This window comes from Nicotiana tabacum, chromosome 11, assembly GCF_000715075.1.
Source record: "Nicotiana tabacum cultivar K326 chromosome 11, ASM71507v2, whole genome shotgun sequence".
Lineage (NCBI taxonomy): Eukaryota > Viridiplantae > Streptophyta > Magnoliopsida > Solanales > Solanaceae > Nicotiana > Nicotiana tabacum.
Window position 1 is genome coordinate 151,673,157 of NC_134090.1, and position 21,500 is coordinate 151,694,656.

General features: G+C 37.1%; 1 protein-coding gene across 1 annotated transcript; it reads left to right on the plus strand.

Annotated features, from left to right (window-relative positions):
- The first annotated feature begins 5,420 nt into the window (after positions 1 to 5,420).
- On the plus strand, positions 5,421 to 6,591 carry LOC107796171 (uncharacterized). The gene has a single exon (XM_016618915.2). It carries the CDS (start codon positions 5,669 to 5,671, stop codon positions 6,395 to 6,397), a length of 729 nt encoding a protein of 242 aa, XP_016474401.1. The 5' UTR covers positions 5,421 to 5,668; the 3' UTR covers positions 6,398 to 6,591.
- Positions 6,592 to 21,500: the final 14,909 nt, after the last annotated feature.

A 21,500-nucleotide genomic window follows, 5' to 3' on the forward strand; every position in this document is an offset into this window, starting at 1 on the left:
CGAATGTGTCCGAGGGGCTGGCGGTCGCAGCCTTTTAGAACGGGTTGAGTAAAGATGGTTCGAGAGCAACTAGAAAATTATTGAGCCAATTGATGAACAAGTCCAAAGGTTAACTGGTCGAAACACCGCCTTATCGAGATTCATCTCGCAGTCGTTTGATAGATATCACAAATTTTTTCACGTGCTCAAAAAAGGGCAACAGTCTCTAATAGACTTCCGAGTGCGTTCAAGCTCTTGAAAGAACTAAAGGCATATCTATCATCACCACCTCTGCTTTCAAAGCCTGAACCTGGGGAACACGTTTTCGTCTATCTATCCATCTCTGAAGTAGTAGTAAGTACAGTCCTGATCCATAAAAGAAAGGGTACGCAATCTCTCATCTATTACATTAGCAAAACACTCATTGACGCCGAGACGAGGTAACCGCACCTCGAAAAATTGGCTTTGGCATTAGTCATAGTTTCATGAAAGCTTAGACCCTATTTCCAGTGCCACCCTATCTCGGTCGTTACAACCTTTCCCTTGAGAATCATTTTGCATAAACCCGAGCTATCGAGGAGGCTGGACAAGTGGGCCATCGAGCTAAGCGAGCACGATATCACATACCAGCCGCGAACGATGATAAAGTCACAAGTGGTTGTCGGTTTCGTCGTAGACTTCAATGCAAAGATAATGCCTGAAGTTAAGAAGGAAGCCGTCCAAGCTTCCCTCCAAATGCAAGACCTCTGGATCCTATATATTGATGGCACATCCAACGCTTCATAGTCCAGACTGAGACTTGTACTCAAGGTCCCTACTGGCGAAGTAATTCCCCAGTCCATAAGGTGCCTAGATATGGCTATTTGCAGGACGACAAACTCCCAAACGACAAAAAAGAAGCCAAGAAACTAAGAATGCAAACATCCAGATACAGTCTCTTCCATAGCGACCTGTACAAGAGGACTTACGATGACCCTCTGGCAAAATGCTTGGTCCCAAACTAGACCCAGCGCGTCCTTGAAGAAGTCCATGAAGGCCATTGCGGTGCTCACTCCGGCAACCGAGCACTCATTAGATGCCTCATAGGGGCAGGATACTATTAGCCTACCACGAAAAAGAATGCCTCAGACTTTATGAGAAAATGCAAATAATGTCAAAAGTATGCCTCAATGATTTTCCAAGCAGGCGGACACCTCCATTTGGTCACCTCCCCATGGTCGTTCATCAAATAGAGAATGGATATTGTGGGCCCCTTTCTAGCAGGGCGAGGTAATGTACGATTCTTTTTTATTTTAACTGACTATTTCTCTGAATGGGTGGAAGTAGGAGCCCTGAATGAAGACCGGGCGAACAAAATGCAAAACATATCATAAATGTTGAATTCTAAGAAAGAGGGGGAGGGGGAATAGGTAATGTTGCACCAATGCCCAACTAAAGGGCGACTGCGGTACCAATCAAAAAGACAGTCGTCGATGCTGGACAGCGAAATGGATAGGATTTGGGTCTTCATGAGTAGTTCTTGTCGACGATCCCTTGAAAAAAGTTCTTTGTTGAGCCAGCTTTCTCCCCTGACAAAGGACTTTCCTTGGGTTGGGACTCTTTGGACAAGACTAAGTGCTTCAATTCCACTCATGTCAGCTCATAACTTCGAGGTAATGTACGATTCCTTTTGATTTTAACTGACTTTTTCTCTGAATGGGTGGAAGTAGGAGTGTTCGACCAAATACGGGAACAAGAGGTAATCATCTTTATATGGGCGAACATCATTTGCCGATTCGACCTACCTAAAGAGAATAGCTGCGACAACGAACCCCAGTTCATGGGAAAGAAAATCGTTGAATTCTTCGAGAAATGGCATATCGGGAGGATACTATCGACCCTGTATCACATAGCGGGTAATGGACAAGCAGAGTCCTCCAACAAGTCCATATTAAACATCATGAAGAAAAATATCGAAGACGCCAAGGGACTGTGGCCGAAGATACTGCCAGAAGTATTATGGGCGTATAGAACTACCCCAAAGACGAGCACAGGAGAAACACCCTACTCTTTGGTCTATGGGACCAAAGCAGTTATACCAGTCGAAGTCGGGGAGCCCAGCCTAAGATACTCCCATGAAAGCAGTACGAGTAATGATGAGAGTAGTAGGCAGGAACTCGACGAAATTGATGAACAAAGAGATATGACGTACATAAGGATGGTCGCCCAAATGAAGCAAGCAGAACGTTATTAAAAAAAGAAAGCAAAGGCCCGGCCACTCAAAGTCGGGGACTACATACTCAAGGACAAAACTCAAGCGAGCAACGACTCACGAGAAGGAAAGCTGGCATGGTCTATATAAAATCATAGCCAAAGCAAACAAGGGTTCATTCCAATTAAAGACAATGGAAGGAAAGCAATTACCAAACAATTGGAACATCAGCCACCTCAAATACTTCAACTTCTAAGAGAAAAAGTGTCTCCCAAGCCGCACTCTTGTTTCCTCACTTTAAGTTTTGTCCCATTATGATTTTCTCAAGGAGGTTTTTAATGAGACGGCAAAAGGAACACTTTGAGTCGAAGTATGCGAGGGAGGGACTATTTTTTCTCTTTCATTGTCCGACTCCTCAATACTCTCCAAGTCAAGAAGGGACTAGATAGATTGGGACTAGGGACTGGAAAGCCAACCAATGCCCAAAAAATTTGTAACTCTCTCTAATCATGTAATCAGAGAAACAACATCAAAGTAATAAGAAACTTACGTACATCATAAACACCCATCGGCCCTCGGTCACTATTATGAAAAGGTTATGTTGACACCACTCGAAAAACACCTATCGACCCTTGGCCACGACTGTGAAAAGGTTATCTTCGATCCTGCTCGAACAATACCTATCGGCCCTCAGCCACGACTATGAAAAGGTTATATTCGACTCCACTCGAATAACACCTATCGGCCCTCAGCCATGACTATGAAAAGGTTCTGCTCAACCCCGCTCGAACAGCACCTATCGGCCCTCGGCCACGACTATGAAAACGTTTTGTTCAACCCCGCTCGAACAACACATATTGCCCCTCGGCCACGACTATGAAAAGGTTATGTTCGACCCCGATCGAACAACACCTATCGACTCTCGACCACAAATAAGACAAGGTCATGTTCGTCACCGCTCGAACAACACCTACCGACCCTTGGCTAAGATTAATAAAAGGATAAGTTCGACCAAGTTCGAACAACACCCACCGGAGGTCGAGATTAATAAAAGATAAGCTCAACCAAATACGAACAACACTTACCGACCCTCGACCGCGATTTAAAGAGGTATAGATTAGACCAAGTTTAAATAACGCCTATTAATCCTCGGCCTCGTTCTGATAAACTATGATATATACAAGGACAACGACAAAAGCATGAAGGAGCAAAACGTACAAAGTACAGAAATAAACCACAGCAAATAAGAAAGGTGCAAATAAAGCTTCAACTCTGATATTATAAATAAAGGTTTCTTACAAAGGCTCTTAAAGACGCCAGCAAAAATACACAAAAACTTCAGAAAAAGCAAAAAGAACTACTGTTGATCACTACTATCACGACCCTCAACGCCCTTTCCATCCTTGCCCCGAGGGTATATGGAATCATACCAAACCTCATCCTTGCCCCGAGGGTATATATATATATATATCTTTATCTTTAACTAGCGAATATAATTATTTTTGGTCCCTCGACCAAATGTGTAACTTACCCAAAAAAAAAGTCCTAACAACTCCCTTAGATTTGGCTATTTTGTAACCTTTTCCCCTAACACTAAGGCCCCCTTTGTCCATATATTTTTTTTTCAGAAATGTGTTTGTCCATAAAATTTTGCAAGTTTTTGAAAAAAAATTCTAAAATGAGTTTTTCAAAAATTCAAAATTTTCAGAATAATTTTTTTCCCTACTCACAAAACTGCAACATTTTTTCTAGTGAAATGCATGTCCAAATATAATTTTAAATTCCAAACGCCATTTTTAACTAAACTTCAAATACTATTTTTTTTCAAAAATTACAATTTTTATGTCCAAACGTCTACTAGTAGTAACTCATTTAGAGAAGAGGTAAGCGGAGTTTAGTCAAATAACTTTTTTAATGAGTAAGTCAAAAAATTGAAACAACACATAAAAAAAATAGAGGGAGAAATAATTTAATTTATCACTGAAATATGATAATTTTAAGTATTTTTTTAGTTATTACTATTTCATCTTTTTTCAATTTAGAAGACGTACGTTCACTTTTAGTGTGTCCTTACAAGAATATTAGACTTTATTATGAATAATCTAACTTTAAATTTTTATTTATTTTTACTGAAATAATTTATAGTAACATAAATATCTATAGATTTTTCAAATATCATAAGACACGAGTATTAAAAAGAAAGAATTACAAGAAAATACACATGACTTCACACCATAACAAAAAATGGTCCATCTTTTTAAGTTTTACCCGACCTAGCCCATATTGTACATATTTTGAAATCACTAACTCTTGCAAATTCAAAATCTGTGTTCTTACAACTATTGCTTCTAAAAGCTATGGAGTTAAATATGTGTTCTCACAATCATTACTTTCACTCTCTCTTCTTCTCACATCTTTTACATATGCTCCAAGGGGCCGTTCGCCATTACTGTTGCAATGTAAAAAAAAAAATTTGAAGAGTAGAAGTCCACCATTGAAGGTCATTCAAAGCTTTGCTTTTGAAAATAGAATATTTTGAGTTTGTTAGTTGTTTGGATTGAGTGTTGTTCCAATTGATTGAAATATCAAAAGGAGTTCAAAATTTAAATTTGAAGAGATATTTGAGTAAGATTTGAGTTCAATTTCAAAAAAGACGCAAGGAAGAAGACGAAGTCAGTTTTTTGTATAATTATGTATAATCTTGTATAATAGTGTATATGAGTGTATAAACACATCTTATACACTATTATTAACCTTTATACAAGCGTTTGTAGACGAACTTCTTCCACGATTTTCATTTGTAATTCTTGTTCAAAGCCAATCCGAATCTCCATTAAATAACTTCAAATTTTATATACAACCTCCTTATACTATTTCTAACAAGTCTAAATAACACCCACTCCAAATTTCTCACAAAATTAAATTCAGAGTTTAAACCCACATATTTAAGCTTGTTAAAAATCTAATTTTTACCACCCAAATGGATTTGGTTTGTTAAACTAATATTTGAGTCACAGTTACTGATTCGAAAATTAACTTAAAAGCTTAAGCAATATAGTAATTTTGAGAACATATTGGAGTTGGATATTGAATGTTAACCTATTATTTTTGGGCTAGTCGGTTGTAAATTGAAATATGAGGTATAAAATTGAAAAGTAGGGAGGTAAGTTATTAAATTTTCATTGTACATTTTGTATCAAATCTGTCGCATAAATTGGTTACTGTATACTATATGAAGCCTGTTGAAAAGTGTGCCTTTGCGTCTTCTCTATGCTTTTGACGACCCGAAGCTTCTCCGAATCTCAGTCTCTTTCCTTTCCTTCTCTTTCAATTCCCAATTCTATTTAAACCTCTTTCAGAAACCCTAATTTCCCCTATAATCAATTAATTGCTCAATTGAGTTTCTCTATGATCCTTCCCAAGTCACTAGATATCAATTTAATTCAAATTTATTCTAATTAACAATCTCATACAGTTGATCACAACTAGCTCGTATCAATGGCGAAACAATTCAACGTTCCGCCAGTGATATTCCCCTCCGGCGTACAACACCGCCGGCCTCCGACAGCTCCATTTCAGCCGCCGATATCTTCAAACCCTAGCATCCCTTTCATGTCCTTCGACGTTACCTCGGCGGCTGCTTCCACTTCATTCTCCACTCCACATTTCGCCTCTACCACCATCGGTGCAGGCGGCTCAACTGGCTTTGAAGATGAGCCGCTGTTACTAGAGGAGCTCGGGATCAACACAAAACAAATTTACCAAAAGACCCTGTCCATTCTCAACCCATTTAAAATCAAAACAGATCTTCATGAAGACGGTGACTTATCCGGGCCGTTTATATTTTTAATGTCATTTGGGCTTTTCCAATTATTAGCTGGAAAGATTCATTTTGGGATCATATTGGGCTGGGTTGTAATGGCTTCGTTGTTTCTCTACGTAGTGTTCAATATGCTTGAGGGTCGAAATGGGAACCTTGATTTATACAGATGTGTTAGCCTAATTGGTTATTGTATGTTGCCAATTGTGATATTATCCGTGATTTCACTGTTTTTGCCTGGTGGATTGGTAATCAAGGTGTTAACGGGAGTTTTTGTTGTATGGGCCACACGGGTTTGTACGAGGCTTTTGGTTGAGCTAGCTTCTTGTGGAGACGAGCATCGTGGGCTGATTGCATATGCTTGTTTCTTGATTTACATGCTTTTCTCTTTGCTAGTGATATTTTGATGTTTACAGAAAGGAAATAGATTAGAAATGCTGGTATTTTGCAGCTTATGCTTAATACGGATTTTAGGTATTTTGGAGGCTTTAACTGTTCGGATTCAATTGTTGTTAGTTATTGAAAAGAGAATAGAAAAACTGAATTATGCAGTGTTAATGTCACAATGTCTCATTAATATATCCCAGTTTGCTTGTTATACTTTGAGAGGTTTAAAAGTTAAGAGGCTCTGAACTTTTCGCCATGTATGCTGTTTCAAATTTCGTGCTTCCTAAAAATGTGTAGCTTTTTTCTTTCTCTGGGATATGCAGATGAAGATGGTTAATTGGGCATGGTGGTGTGCTAAAATCTTTAGTTTTCAAATTGATAGCCAAGTCTTTTAGAACTGTTTTATTTTCCTCTTTTCAGTTTCTGTGTAAAAACCAAAAGTAGAATTAATTTCAGTAGTGCTGTTGTTGATATGTCTTGATGTTATACTGCTCTTTGCTGGCAAAATGTTCTAATTGTTTTATGAGATGTAGTGTGAGCGAAGATAAGTGAAAGATAGCACGAAAAACCAGTTGGAAGATATCTATTTCGGTGGAGAATGCTGATTGAGTTCTGAACCACCATCTTATTGCTCACCTTCGTATCAGCAAAGAGAAAGTAGGGTGATCAGTGATGGATATCTGTGTCGCTCCTCCTCGTCTTTATCCTGCATATCCTAATTAGAGAATTTAAGGGCAACTAGCGATGGTAAACTGTCTCATGTTCAGATCATAGTGATGGTAAAGTGGTAGTGGCTATCTAGACAAATAAAATGTATCAGACTGTTCTATCAAAGAATAGTTTCTAGAAAGAAAGCGAGTAGTATATTCCTTATAAATGGGACATTAGAGCTATATGTTTAGATCTGCTCCCACAATTGCACGATATTATCAACTACAAGTTCTTAGTCTGCATCTGGATAGGTTAGAATTTTGTAGATTGAACAGGTCCGGAGCAACTTCTGTTGTTGATAACGCTAATCACTTTGAGTGCAGTCTATGTCAGAATAAATTAATTGTTTTAATCAGTGATGAGCAGACATTGCTAAAGCAAAGTTTATTTTCATTTAATATTTAAAAGAATTTCTCTGCTTTTCTGAGCAGGGTAAGGGGCTACATTGAAAATCTGTTGTTCTTATTAAAAGATCCCGATTTCCGTTGTGAGATGTCATTGTGTATCATATAAGTAGGCTTACAGAAAATATCTTATTTGATATTATTTGTCTGTAGGATTAAAAAGAGTCATTAGTAGTAATCGCTCAGCTTTATGGACTAGCTATTTTTCAAGCTAGTTGGTTGAGCAATTCTGGATACATAAGTGTGTAATATTATTGAGAAAATTAGGTTGGACGAAATGCTATCATGAGTTGTTTCTTGGATTCTCTCTTTTTTGGCTGTTGACTTATACTTCTTTGCTCATTAAATTTGGTGACAAAAGTCATCATGATTCCAGTCTGTTTGCTGTCAAAAAGTTTAGCTCTGATTTTCTTTTGCTCATATATTTTTTCCCTCTTTCTTTGACAAGTAGCTCTATCTCTAAGATGAGTTAATTAAAATCTTTGAAATTTTGTTAAGCTTCATCGGAATTCTGGAGGAAACTCTAATTACGTCCTTCATTTTGTTTGGTCCATGCAGATTCTGCAATTTTTTAGCTGCTGTTGTTTCAAGTTATAATGTGATGGATGTTTTGATATTCAATATCGTCATTGCTCTTTTACTCTGTTATATTATGTGGCAAGCTCATCTGATATCCTTTAGGCGTGCTGGTTGCTATACTCTAATATTTGCTTAGAAATCATGATGGATTGACATGACTTGAAGCTAAGGGTGTTAATGAATCTCTTTAAAAAATGATTAAACTGACCGAATCAAATCATATTGTACCAATTATTAGGTTTCTTTTCATAAAATCGTAGTTTTATATAAATCTATAATTGTATCGAATAATTAGATTGGTTTTTAATAGTATAAAAATAAACTAAAAAATTATCGAGTTGCAGTAATTTAATTTATATATGAAAATATATTTTATATATTAAGTTTAAAATTGACAAAATATTAAATTATTTGCCTTGGGCCTTGGATTACAACTATGATCCAATAGGTAATTAACACCCAAAATTTAACTCTTAAATTAACGGATTGAGTTCCAAGTTAAATATTCTTTTACATCCACTAGATTTTTCAATACAAAATACAGGATCTAGACAAAAGTTGCTGGGTTCACGGGAACCCGTAGTTATTATGCTGGATCCGCCCCTGCCCCCACCCCTACCTCTTTTCTCTTCATTGCAACTCTGAACAATTCTTGGCTAGTCTTCATTTCTCCACAAACTAATCATTTTGGCGTTGGTTGGTCTATCTCATTTTTTTCAGTTTAGGGCAAATGTATGGTGGTGACAACATTTCCGGCGATCTTCTTTGGCTGATTAAGACGACGAAATTATTGGAAACATTCAGGCGTGGGAAGTAATAGGTGCTTAAGGAGGTCTGTTAGTTTTGATTTTAACGAGTGTCGCCGGGATGCCACTTTTTTCGAGGAAAACCTTGTCGGAATGATTTTGATATTTTTTTAGAAAATCTGATGACTTGTTTGAACTAATTTCTAGACTGATATTTGATTAAGATATGCATTAGGATATGAATTGATTAGATTTTAATTTTTACTATTGGAAATAGTGGCTAGGTAAGGGAAGGTTTTGGCGGAGCTTTGGTGAAGAAGAAAGGAAAGAGAACAAAATTAAAAATTTAGTAAATTGATTTTGAAAAGGATGGGACCCAGATATTACAAATGTCAAACAATAAATGATCTTAGCATGATCTGACGTGGTATTTATGTCAGGCAATTGAGATACACGCTCTTAGGGAGGGGTTTATTATAAGTATTTTTATCGAGTTGAGGTGCTAAAATAGAAAACCGAAAGTTTATATATGGACTTTATAATCCGGTGCAAGTTTAAGTGGCCTAGAGGCCATTGCGCCAACATTAATTAGGGTGGCTCAATGGAACTGGTGGCTTAATACTAAAATATATTAAAAGACCCTGAAATTTCTTTCATAAAATTCATATAATACTAAGATAAAAAAAAGTCTATATATCTAGTGGTGAGAGAGCAATGTATAATGTGCGGGTTAGGTGCACGTCATATGGTATTGAACTCTCCCATATACAAAAATATAGCATTAAGTGAATATGGCAAAATGGTTGAGCCTAATATCCATCGTGTTTGAAACCTTATGACACTTGTCTTGGGGATTTCTTAATTAAAAAAGATAGACACAAAAGTATTTGCTTTCTGATGTGTAGATCAATCAAATGCAACAAAAAATAATAGCTAATTTAGAGAATTTGAGTTGAAATTAGAAAGTAAAATAGTGAAAAATATGAAAAAATAAATAAAGAAAAATAGAATTGATGAGAAGGTAAATATATTATTTGATTTAGTGAGAGAAATTTTTTATCCTACTAACTCATTCAATCCCACCTCTATCAAATTTTATAAAAATATTAAAATTTAAAATATTTTATCAAATAATTGTATAAATACAAATTACATATCTATACTATATTAAAGCATGAAGGCCCTTAGAGAAATATTGTTCGCTTTTTTTACCCTTTAAAAAATAATTTTACATTAGATAAAATAGTTATTTCGTTATTTTCCTAATATTTAGGAATAAACATTTAATTATTTCTCTAATATTTATGACTTCAAATCAACTTTGTTTGGATATTAAATCCTTCCGTATTTGAACTACATAGTATAATAAATTTGAAAAGAAAAATAACAACACATGAAAATTAGCAACACATTGGTTTTCTTTGTATTGTAAAACTTTAAGTTTGTGATAATTACCTATTCTTCAATATTATTTTAGTCTCCAAAAAGCAATTTCAATATATATAATTAAGTAACTACTCGACTTACTAAAATCTTAAGTAATGTTTCTTTTAATAAAATGAAAAAATTATTTTTTAAAAACCATAATCAAATTATGATTGAATACGTTCACAAAAATTGATTAATAAAATATACTTTAAAAAAAAAAGGAATAATTTCATAATAGAAAATTGAACATTTTAAAAAAAGGAATTACATACCCCCAAATCAACACACACAGAGAAATTTTCGAACAAATGCCATTTTTAAAAAATGATGATCTTTTTATTTTTTAATTTTTTTTTCAGTATTTGTATATTGATTGATATTTTTAATATATTGATAATTGAGAACTTCTATGTAGTAATTTCTCCCCTTAATGAGTTTGGTATATAAGAATGATATTTTTCATTTTCAAAAACATACACTTTTATTTATAATAATTCAAATATAATTTTTAGTAGAATATTTTTATGATCATTTATAATAAAATTAGTAACTTAGATAAGGTACATGCACAACGCATGTATCATAAAATTAGTACATAATAATACAATAGTACTTTGTATTTCTTGAGGCAAGAGCTTCACTTGCCTTGTTAGTAAATACTAATCCTAATCCTAGTAACTATAGGACTTACGCTACTTTAGGAAACATTAAAATCCTAGTCCCAGGAACTAAAGGATTTCAGCTACTTATATATATTAGTACACATATGAGTAACATACACATTGCCAATCACTTAAAAAAGCACCAAAATTCAGAAATAGTTTTTTCCATTAGGTTCGTGTTATCATGACTACAAATTGGCAAACTCGTCATCTTTCTCAAATTCCAGATGGTTTCGTATTTCCAAGAAACACTAGGGATCGATTTGCTCCACATAACTTTTTTCACAGCTCTGCTCATACATATAATAATGGACAGACAACGTTTAATCACAGCGAGGATCCATATAATTATCAGCCAACAAGTGAATACGTTGATGATGTTTATGTCGCTACTGATCTGGCAAATTATAGGAATTCCTCGCAATCAAGAAACGTTTTTGCTCCACATAACTTGTTTCACAACTCTGCTTTTCTAGATTCATATGCTCAAAGTTCATTAGAAAAGGAGGAGATTACAGAAAATGCATGAGAACACGAACCTACTGTTGTTCGACTTCGACTTCTAAGGTTGAAGTTAATTCAGAAGGAGAAATATGTGTTATTTGTCAAGGAGAATATGTAAATGATGAAATAATTGGTACACTTGAATGTGGACATGAATATCACGGAAGTTGCATAAAGAAATGGCTGCTGAGGGGGAAAAAACTTGTCCAATTTGTAGATCTTCTGTCTTGCCATCACAGGAACACAGTTTATAGAGAATCTTAGCTTGTCCTTAAGTTCCTATAGATTTGTTTTTATTGGTCATTGTATTGATTGACCTCTTTGTAATTCCTTTATTCACTTTGCCATTTTTGGCTATGTATTGAATGGACAAGTTACTTAAAACTGTTGATTAACATTCACATACAAGAAGGTTTTACTCCTTCAATTTCTGTAAAAAGAAGAAAAACAAATAGCCAACTACATAAACAATAATCGATAAGCCCTTGATTGGCAAGTTGTTACTATCTTTCATTAAATATGACATCATTCCACCAAAATATATAAATCTTATTCTGTTAATTTGATATGATCTGGATAATATAGAATTATTGGTTAATATTTTACAGTAAAACTGCTAAGAAAATCATTATGGATACAATACATACCTCAAAAATAAAGTTGTGGTTTGTGGACAGACGAAGAATCTCTTTCCTCAGCTTCTGCTCAAGGTGACATTAGCTGTATCCCGAACAAATAGTGTATGGCTTGTTTTTTCTTCTGATGGATTATCTTCTCAAAAATACTTGTTGTAGACCTCAAATTGTTTGAGAAGGAAAATGAGAAACATGATGATTCTTCTCCTAGAGGAGTTACTAAAGCATGCATCAGAAACCAGGAGAACGGCTCCGATTCTCCTAAAGCTAAACCCTCATCAGGTTCTCACCTCTGCTTGTCAAATCCGCGGATGGCACAAGTTCTTCAAAATGTGGAAGAGAAGTTCCACTAAGAGATTAATGAACTAGTTTCCAAGGTAAATATTCTTATATATTTAATAAATTTTTAATACAAATATCGAAACAAGATCATTAAAGTTATTGAGTACACGGGAACGCTTAACTAATGCACTGGATCCACCCCTGACAAGAGTATATTCTCAGCTTGTATATGGTCAAAAGCACTTGCATTTAATATTGACAATTAAGTGTTGCACAATAACTTTTTTATTTGTTGGGTGGAGCAAAGAAAGTTTGAGGCGGAAATATGAATGGGTACATATGAATGTGTGACACATCTTATATATGTACTACTCAAAATACGTTTTAAGATGGTGACAAGTAGTTACAAATATATGATACATCTTATGTATCGTTCAAACACGTTTTCAGATAAAAGACAAGTAGATACATATGATACATGCATCCAATGTACTGCTCGTAACACGTTTTCAAATAAAAACTAGCAGATGCTTATTATACATAAGCAATAACATGTTTTCTGATAAACACTAACAAGAGAAACGACACATGAAAGTTATTAGTGGGAAAGAAAAATAGAGAAGAGTAAAGATAGCATCAAGAATAAAAAACAAATGGTATGCATTATATGAGATACATCATGTATAACGTGCAAAATACGTGTAGGAAAGAATATGCAAATGAGGAGAGACTTTATTAGAATGTATAGAGTCACCCAAAGATTATAAGAGGGCATACTTTTAGTTTTTCTGCGTAGTTGTACAAAAAATTACAGCACTACTTTTGTGTCGTTTATGACTAAATATAATTATTACGGTTTAAGAAAAAAAAAATCATGTGATATCACACGTGTATAACATTCAAACATGTATCTCTTCACAATTGTACTGATGGAAAGATCTTGCACCTTGCGACAAGAATCATGTGAGAAGAGTACTTGGTGACCTGCCATCCTTGTTTAACATTCGACCAAATAGGGCATTGATTGAGGCCGCTATCATATTTTGGGATGAGAAAAGAGCCGTTTTCCGATTTGGCGACATAGAAATGACTCCTCTCCTCGAAGAAATAAGAAGCTTTGCTAAGTTTCCATGGGATAGTCCGGGATTACTAGTGCCAGAGAATCACACTCCCCGCGATTTCTTGAAGATATTGGGTTTTAAGAAAAATGATGAGCTGCTCTGTTTAAAGAAATCATACATCCCTTTTGCATTTCTTTACGAGCATTATGGGCATAGCAAGTCATATCGTCTCCACCATGATGAACTTACCATTACTTCCTTGGGTTGGACGCATCGCCGGGTTTATGTGTTCATCATCTGCTTCTTGGGGTTGTTGATATTTCCAATGAAAGGAGGAAGGATTCATACTCGCTTAGCCATGGTCACTAGGACCTTGATGGAAGGCATCGAGGGACAAACTTATACCATTATCCCTATGATCTTAGCTAAGATGTACTACGCTCTAGATTGGAGCAAGCATGGATTTGGACACTTTGAAGGTTGTAATCTGTTACTACAAGTATGGCTGCTGGAACACTTTTAGAGGGGAGAGTATAGTCAAGAGCTTCTTCGACGGCCGTTGAATCACTATATAGCTTACCATCACCCAAAGAAAATGACGTTTATCCCAGATAGATTTGTACAACCTGGAAATGCTATAAGTTGGGTGTGATTCTTCAGCAATCCGATGGACGAGCAGGTACATTGGATGTTTGAGTGGTTTCCTAGAAGTAAGTTCATCATCAGGTCAAGATGGACTACTCATATGGTAGTGATCGGGTTGCGAGGCATCTATCCTTATGCTCCTATAAGGGTAATAAGACAAGCGGGAAGAAAACAGGTCATACCCCAGGTTTCCAACATGGTCCAATACAAGGCAGATTTTAAAGGAGACGTCATTCCGTTCAAGTTTGAGGCACAACATATGTGGAATCAAAAGATCATTGTGGAAAGAGAAACCATTGAGCCAGACATGTATCATATCGGTCATATGTACTTCTATCTATCATGGTTGGAGGACAATGTAGCGGGAGACATCAAGCCAGGAGTCAATCTGAAGGACAGAATCATAGATGACGTTGCTGAGGCATGGTTAAGTATGGAAGGCTACGCAAAAGGGTTTTCGAGTCTGAAGCTAAACATCTGGAACAACACAAAGTGAACATGAAAGCAATAAAAGAATGGAAGGAGATTTCCACTAAGTCAACAGAGAGATTGGAATACTTGGAATAAGGATTGATGGAGCTCGAGGGAAAGATGAGAAAGAGACTCTCAAATTGCTAAGGCACGGATGGCAGTGAAGGAGGGCATCTAGCAAAAGCTTATTTATTGTTGGATATGCACGATTTGGGGAACCTGATTGATTGGGTTAAAAGAGACAAGCACAGAGAAGGTCCTTCAGGGACCAAGTAGACTAGGAAATAATGTTCTTTACTACTTTCTAGCTTAGCTTTAGATTTCGAGTGTAATAAGGCTAAATGCCATTAGTAACTTTATTATTATTATCGATTTAGTAAAAGTTTGACTCATTTTTGAATTAATGATATGACACAATTGTTGGCATTGATTTTCTCCAAGTCTATGTGTCGCTTAGGCCTACCTCAGGCACAACGAGATTCCCAAATTAGGACGCGACTCATTGCATAACTTTGTGTAATATGTTTAAATATTGCAAACACTCTTTTATTATTCCTTTCTAACTTGGTTACCTTTTTGCTTTTCTTTCTTTTGATTATTTTTCATTCCCCAAGGTTGATTCGTACATACTGGCATCGTCAGCATATCACACTAGATCTAGAGGTCCTCCACCTCCTCCTCCACCAAACGATCCTAAAAGCAAAAGTAGAGGAAAATAGATAAAATGGATGATTTGAGTGGTATCAGAAAAGACAATGCTACCATGGTAGAAAACGTTGAAACTTCAAATGGTCGAAGTACTCTATCATAGAATGAGTTGGTCTTACGTCTAGAACAGAAAATCCTGGAACTACAAGGCGAGCTTGAGCAGGTCCGAAATTTGGCAAACCTTTTCTTCACTCTCAATGTCCCCCACATTAACCGGCAAAATCCGATTAGAACCAAATACCGCTACAAAACACACAAAACCAAAACCCACCACCAAATCCTTCTACACCAAACTAGTATCCCGCACCTTCTTAGAACCTTAACTCGCCGCCAGTACTAACCCCTCAACAACTCCACTATCATCCAACTCAATACCCATAAACTACTACTTATCACACTCTCCAAAGTGCACCATAACCTACTCCCAATCCCCAAAACTCAACCAATGACCACCCTTATGCCCAAATTTCCGGAGTCCATCAAAGCAATCCGATATATGTGGAAACTTTACCCCACACCCCGCAACAAACCCTATACATACCCAAATCGACTGAGAAGGACCTGCTCATTAAAAACATGGCGGAGGAACTCAAGAAGCTCACTGGTAGAGTTCTGAGTGTTGAAAGTGGTAAAGTCATTGAAGGTCTAAAATATGAAGACCTGTGTATTCAGCCAGATGTGGAACTGTCGGAGGGATACAAACCTCCCAAGTTCGAAATGTTCGATAGAACTGGGATCCAAAAGTGCATCATAGAACGTATTGTGACAAGCTTGTAGGAGCAGGCAAGAATGAACAAATTCGCATGAAATTGTTCATGCGAAGCCTCACATGAGATGCTTTGTCTTGTTATAGCAATCAAAACCCAAAGAAGTGGGTTAGTTGGGTAAGCATAGTGTCAGACTTCATGGATAGATTTAGGTTCGACACAGAAAATGCGCCAGACGTTTTCTACATTCAAAACCTCAAGAAGAAGCCAATAGAAACCTTCCGCGAGTATGCTACTCGTTGGAGATCAGAAGCTGCAAAAGTAAGGTCAGCACTTGAAGAAGAACAAATGAACAAGTTCTTCGTCGGAGCTCAAGACCCGCAATATTATGAAAGGTTAATGGTTATTGAAAATCACATATTCTCCGACATCATCAAGCTAGGAGAAAGAATAAAAGAAGGAATTAAGAATGGGACGGTGACCAATTTCGAGGCACTACAGGCCACGAATAAAGCTTTGAAATCGGGAGTCATTTCAAAGAAGAAAAAAGTAGGTGCCGTGATAGTAACCCAGGGTCCTAAGTCTCCTCTCACATACCAAACACCTCCACCCACACGCCAACTTTCACCCCCAGATACCCACAACCTACTACTACCTACTATGCCTATAATACCCAACCTGCATATTACCATTCACCACCACCCGCTCGCCAGAACTACCAAAAGCCACGTCCAAATTTCGACCGCAGACCACATAGAGAATACACCCCAATTGCTGAACCCATAGACCAACTGTACGAGAGACTGAAGGTCGCCAGTTATGTCACTCCCATTCCTGTCATTGTTATGGAGAATTCTTCCCAGTGGATCAACCCTAACAAAATATGTGCCTATCATTCAGGCATGAAGGATCATACCATTGATGAGTGTCGCACATTGAAAGATAAGATTCAGATGCTGATCGACACCAAGGTCATATAGGCAAATGAAGATGCACCAAATATTTGTAACAATCCTCTCCCGGATCAAAGAGGTGAGGGAGTAAATGTGATAGAGACTAACGAAGAATGGGATCAAGAGGGGTCCATCGAACTCATTCGAGAGGGGGATGCTCCTAAAACATCTCCAGTCACTCTCACACCAGTTGTGGTATATAGCCAAGGCGTTGTTTGAAGTCGAGGTAACTACACCATTCACTGTAATGGTAGCTCCCACACCATCTTACAAGTCTGATGCCATCCCATGGGACTATGTTGCGGAAGCAAGGAAAAAAGGAAAAGCAAAAATAGAGGAAACAAATAACGCACAAGGTATGACTAGAACTGGCAGAGTTTATACACCTGAGAACCTGGGAAGAACAAACAAGGAAGATGCACCTAAGCCACAAGTTGTCGAGATTGGCACTGATGACCTTTGGAGAAAGGTACAAGCAAGAGAGTACTCTGTTATTGACCACTTGAACAAAAATCCCGCTCAGATATCCATCTCGTCACTACTGCAAAACTCAGATACACACAGGAATGCTTTGATGAAGGTGTTGAGTGAAGCTTATGTACCTATCAACATCACTAGTGGGGAGATGGCTAACATGGTCGGACAGGTATTAGAGAGTCACAAAATCACTTTTCATGAAGATGAATAACCACCAGAAGAACTGAGTCACAATAGGGCCCTATACATCACGGTGCAATTTGAGGATAAGTTCATCGTCGGGGTCTTGATAGATGGGGGTTCAAGTCTCAACATATGCCCATTGACTACTCTAAAGAGACAGGTTAAAGGTCTGCATGAGATACAAATGGGAAGCATGAATGTGAAGGCGTTTGATGGATCTTAGAGAGCCACCATCGAAGAAATCAACCTCAGTCTACAGATGGGTCTGACTTGGTTTGATGTCGAGTTTCAAGTGCTAGATATATTTGCTACTTACAACCTATTGTTGGGACGACCATGGATACATGTTGTCGGTACAGTGGCTTCAACCCTGCATCAAGCTGTAAAGTTTGAGTGGAATCATTAGGAGGTGATCATTCATGGAGATGGAAGTAACCCCATCTACACCAATCAGATCGTTCCATTCATCGAAAATAGAAATAAGCCGGTTGGAGAAACATACCATCACATTGAACGAGTCAACGCAATTAAAAATGACCAATGGTGGAGAAAAAAGATAGAAAGCATATTGCTATGGACGGGGTATGAACCAGGAAAGGTCTCTGCAAAAATCTTCAAGGTATCACCAAACCCGTACAACCACAACATCATGGCACGACTTTTGGACTCGAATATGAATACACGTGGAAGGAATACCAGAATTGGTCACCACCATGGAATGGTTCTTATTATCCACTAGAACAACTGGTACCACCTTTGCACCATACATTCCATCAAGCTGACATGATGTGGGGATCTGAGGAAGATGAAGTTTTAGCTGGCATGAGCAAGATGTTTCTAGATGAAGAAGATATGGACTGCAGTGCTATAGTTGAGGAGGGGGAGGAGGAGGAAGACCTTACCATTTAGACCGTGTAGAAAGGAGCTATTCTCAAGAACTGGATCGTTGCACCATCCCGGGCCCGTCGAGTTCCTGGATAGCCTGGCAAATTAGCATGAATTACTTTAAAATATAGTTTTGAGCATTTGAGACATCTTTCAGTATTTTGTTTTGAAATAGTTGCTCGAGCCATCGATCCACACTTTTTGATGTTTTAAAGATTTTATCGATGCATTACTGCTTTTCTTATTTATTATTATCTTTACATTTTCTTTTCAGCATTATTATTACCTATCCCGATGAACCTATGACTGTGACATGTAATGAGACAATGCAACATAAGGATAATGATTGAGAGTATCTGGAAGATGATATAGTACCTGAGGAAATCGGCAGAGAAGTAGAAAATTTTGAAAACAAACCAAAGTTTAATTTGGAGGAAACTGATGCTATTAACTTAGGGGATTCCAAAACAGTCAAGGAAACATATAAGCATTCATCTATCAGTGTCAGAGAAGAAAGATTTCATCAGATTCCTAAAAGAATATGATGATATCTTTGCATGGTCCTCTGACGATATGACTGGTTTAAGCACATCCATAATAGCCCACAAGCTACCCACTAATCCCATGTGTCCACCGGTAAAATAGAAGCTTAGAAAGTTCAAACCGGATATGAGTTTGAAGATAAAAGAAGAGGTCACCATGCAAATCAAAGCCAAGGTTCTTCAAGTGGTCAAATACCCGACTTTGTTGGCCAACGTTGTGCCAGTTCTGAAGAAAGATGGGAAAGTTAGAGTATGTGTTGATTACCGAGATCTGAATAGAGCGAGTCCTAAAGATGATTTTCCGTTGCCCAACATACACATACTGATTGATAACCGTGCCAAGCATGAAGTGCAATCCTTTGTGGATTACTTCTCATGATACCATGAGATCTGGATGGATAAAGAGGATGTCGAAAAGACAACCTTCATTACACAATGGGGAATATATTACTACAAAATAATGTCGTTTGGTCTGAAGAACGCTGGAGCCACCTACATGAGAGCCATGACAGCTATCTTCCACGATATGATACACAAAGAAATAGAGGTGTACATGGATGGTGTTATCATCAAATCTAAAAGGAGTTCGGATCACATAGCAGACTTGAAGAAATTTTTCGACCGACTTCGAATATACAATTTGAAGTTAAATCCTGCAAAATGTGCCTTCAGAGTCCTTGCTGGAAAGTTGTTAGGATTCATTGTCAGTCGCCGAGGTATTGAGTTAGACCCATCAAAAGTCAAAGCTATCCAAGACTTTCCACCTCCAAAGAATAAGAAAGATGTGATGAGTTTTTTAGGGCACCTCAATTACATTAACCGCTTCATAGCACAATCAACCATGATATGTGAGCCAATCTTCATAATACTGAGGAAAGATGCTGCAACAAGCTGGACTGAAGAATGCCAGAAAGCCTTCGACAAAATCAAGAAGTATTTATCTAAACCACCCATTCTGATCCCACCAGAGCTAGGAAGACCTTTGCTGCTTTATTTGCCCGTATTAGATGGGGCTTTTGGTTGCGTTTTAGGGCAACATGATGAAATTGGATGAAAGGAGCAGGCGATATATTATCTGAGCAAGAAATTCATGCCTTATGAAGTCGGTACTCTTTACTGGAATGCACATGCTGTGCTTTGACATGGATAGCTTAAGAAGTTGAGGCATTATTTCTGTGCATACACTACATATCTCATATCAAGGATTGATCTGCTAAATATATCTTTCAATTGCCTATAGTCAATACACATTCTCATAGTACCATCATTCTTCTTCACAAACAAAATCGGTGCACCCCAAGGCGACACACTAGGCCTAATAAACCCTTTTATCAAGAAGTTCCTGAAGTTGCTCTTTCAGTTCTTTCAACTCAGCTCGTGCCATACAGTACAAAGGAATGCCCGACAGGTTTGTAGGAAACACATTCGAAAAATTTCGCACCGCCAAAACGGAATCAATAGTAGGGGTATCAGCACCAACATCCCTCACAAAGGCGAAATAAGATAAACAACCCTTTCTAACCATCCGTTGGGCCTTCAAGTATGAAATTACTCTACTAGAAACATAATCTAAAGAACCTCGCTACTCAATATGTGTCTACCCCGGCATTGCCAACGTCACGGTCTTAGCGTAACAATCCATAATAGCATGATATGGAGACAACCAATACATACCTAAGATCACGTCGAAATCAACTATTCTGAGCAACAAGAGATCAACACTCGTCTCCAAACCTCCAATGGTCACTACACACGATCGATATATACGGTCTACAACAATATTATCGCCCACTAGCGTAGATACATGAACAAATGAAATTAGGGACTCACGGGGCATATCCAGATAATGAGCAAAATACAATGATACATAAGAATAAGTGGAACCAGGATTAAATAATGCAGAGGCATCCCTGTGGCAAACTGAGACCATACATTTGATCACTGCATTAGAAGCAATAACATTTGGTCTGGCAGGAATAGCATAGAATCGGGCCTGACCACTGTAAGCACGTGATTTTTGACCCTCCCCGGGAATTTTTACGTTCTTAGCTTAAAATATTTAATTTAGGACTAGTATAGCCATTTTAACTATTTTTACTTTATTTCGTTGCAAAAAGAAAATTTCAAAAATATATATATAAATTTTAGTTTATGTATCTCTCATAAACTTGAAAAATACAAAAAGTGCACTTTATTTTTGTATTTTATATAATTTCGAAAATTACAAAAATATAGTTCTATTAAGGTTTTATAGTCATTTTAACTTTGAAAAAATACAAAAATATTACATCATATTTTATCTTAATATTTAAAACGAAAATTACAAAAAATAGTTTTATTAATATTTTGTAGCTATTTTAAACCTTGAAAAATATTTAAAAAGATATAGTTTTGTTTAAATACTAGTCTTATTTTTTGTAGTTATTTTGCTTACATAGGACTAGTTAAGCAACGTATTCCTATTTCTCGGGTCCGGGCAAAAGAATAATATTCGGGTTTAAACTACCCGGTTTTAGGCCTAATTTTCGGACCTAGCCCAT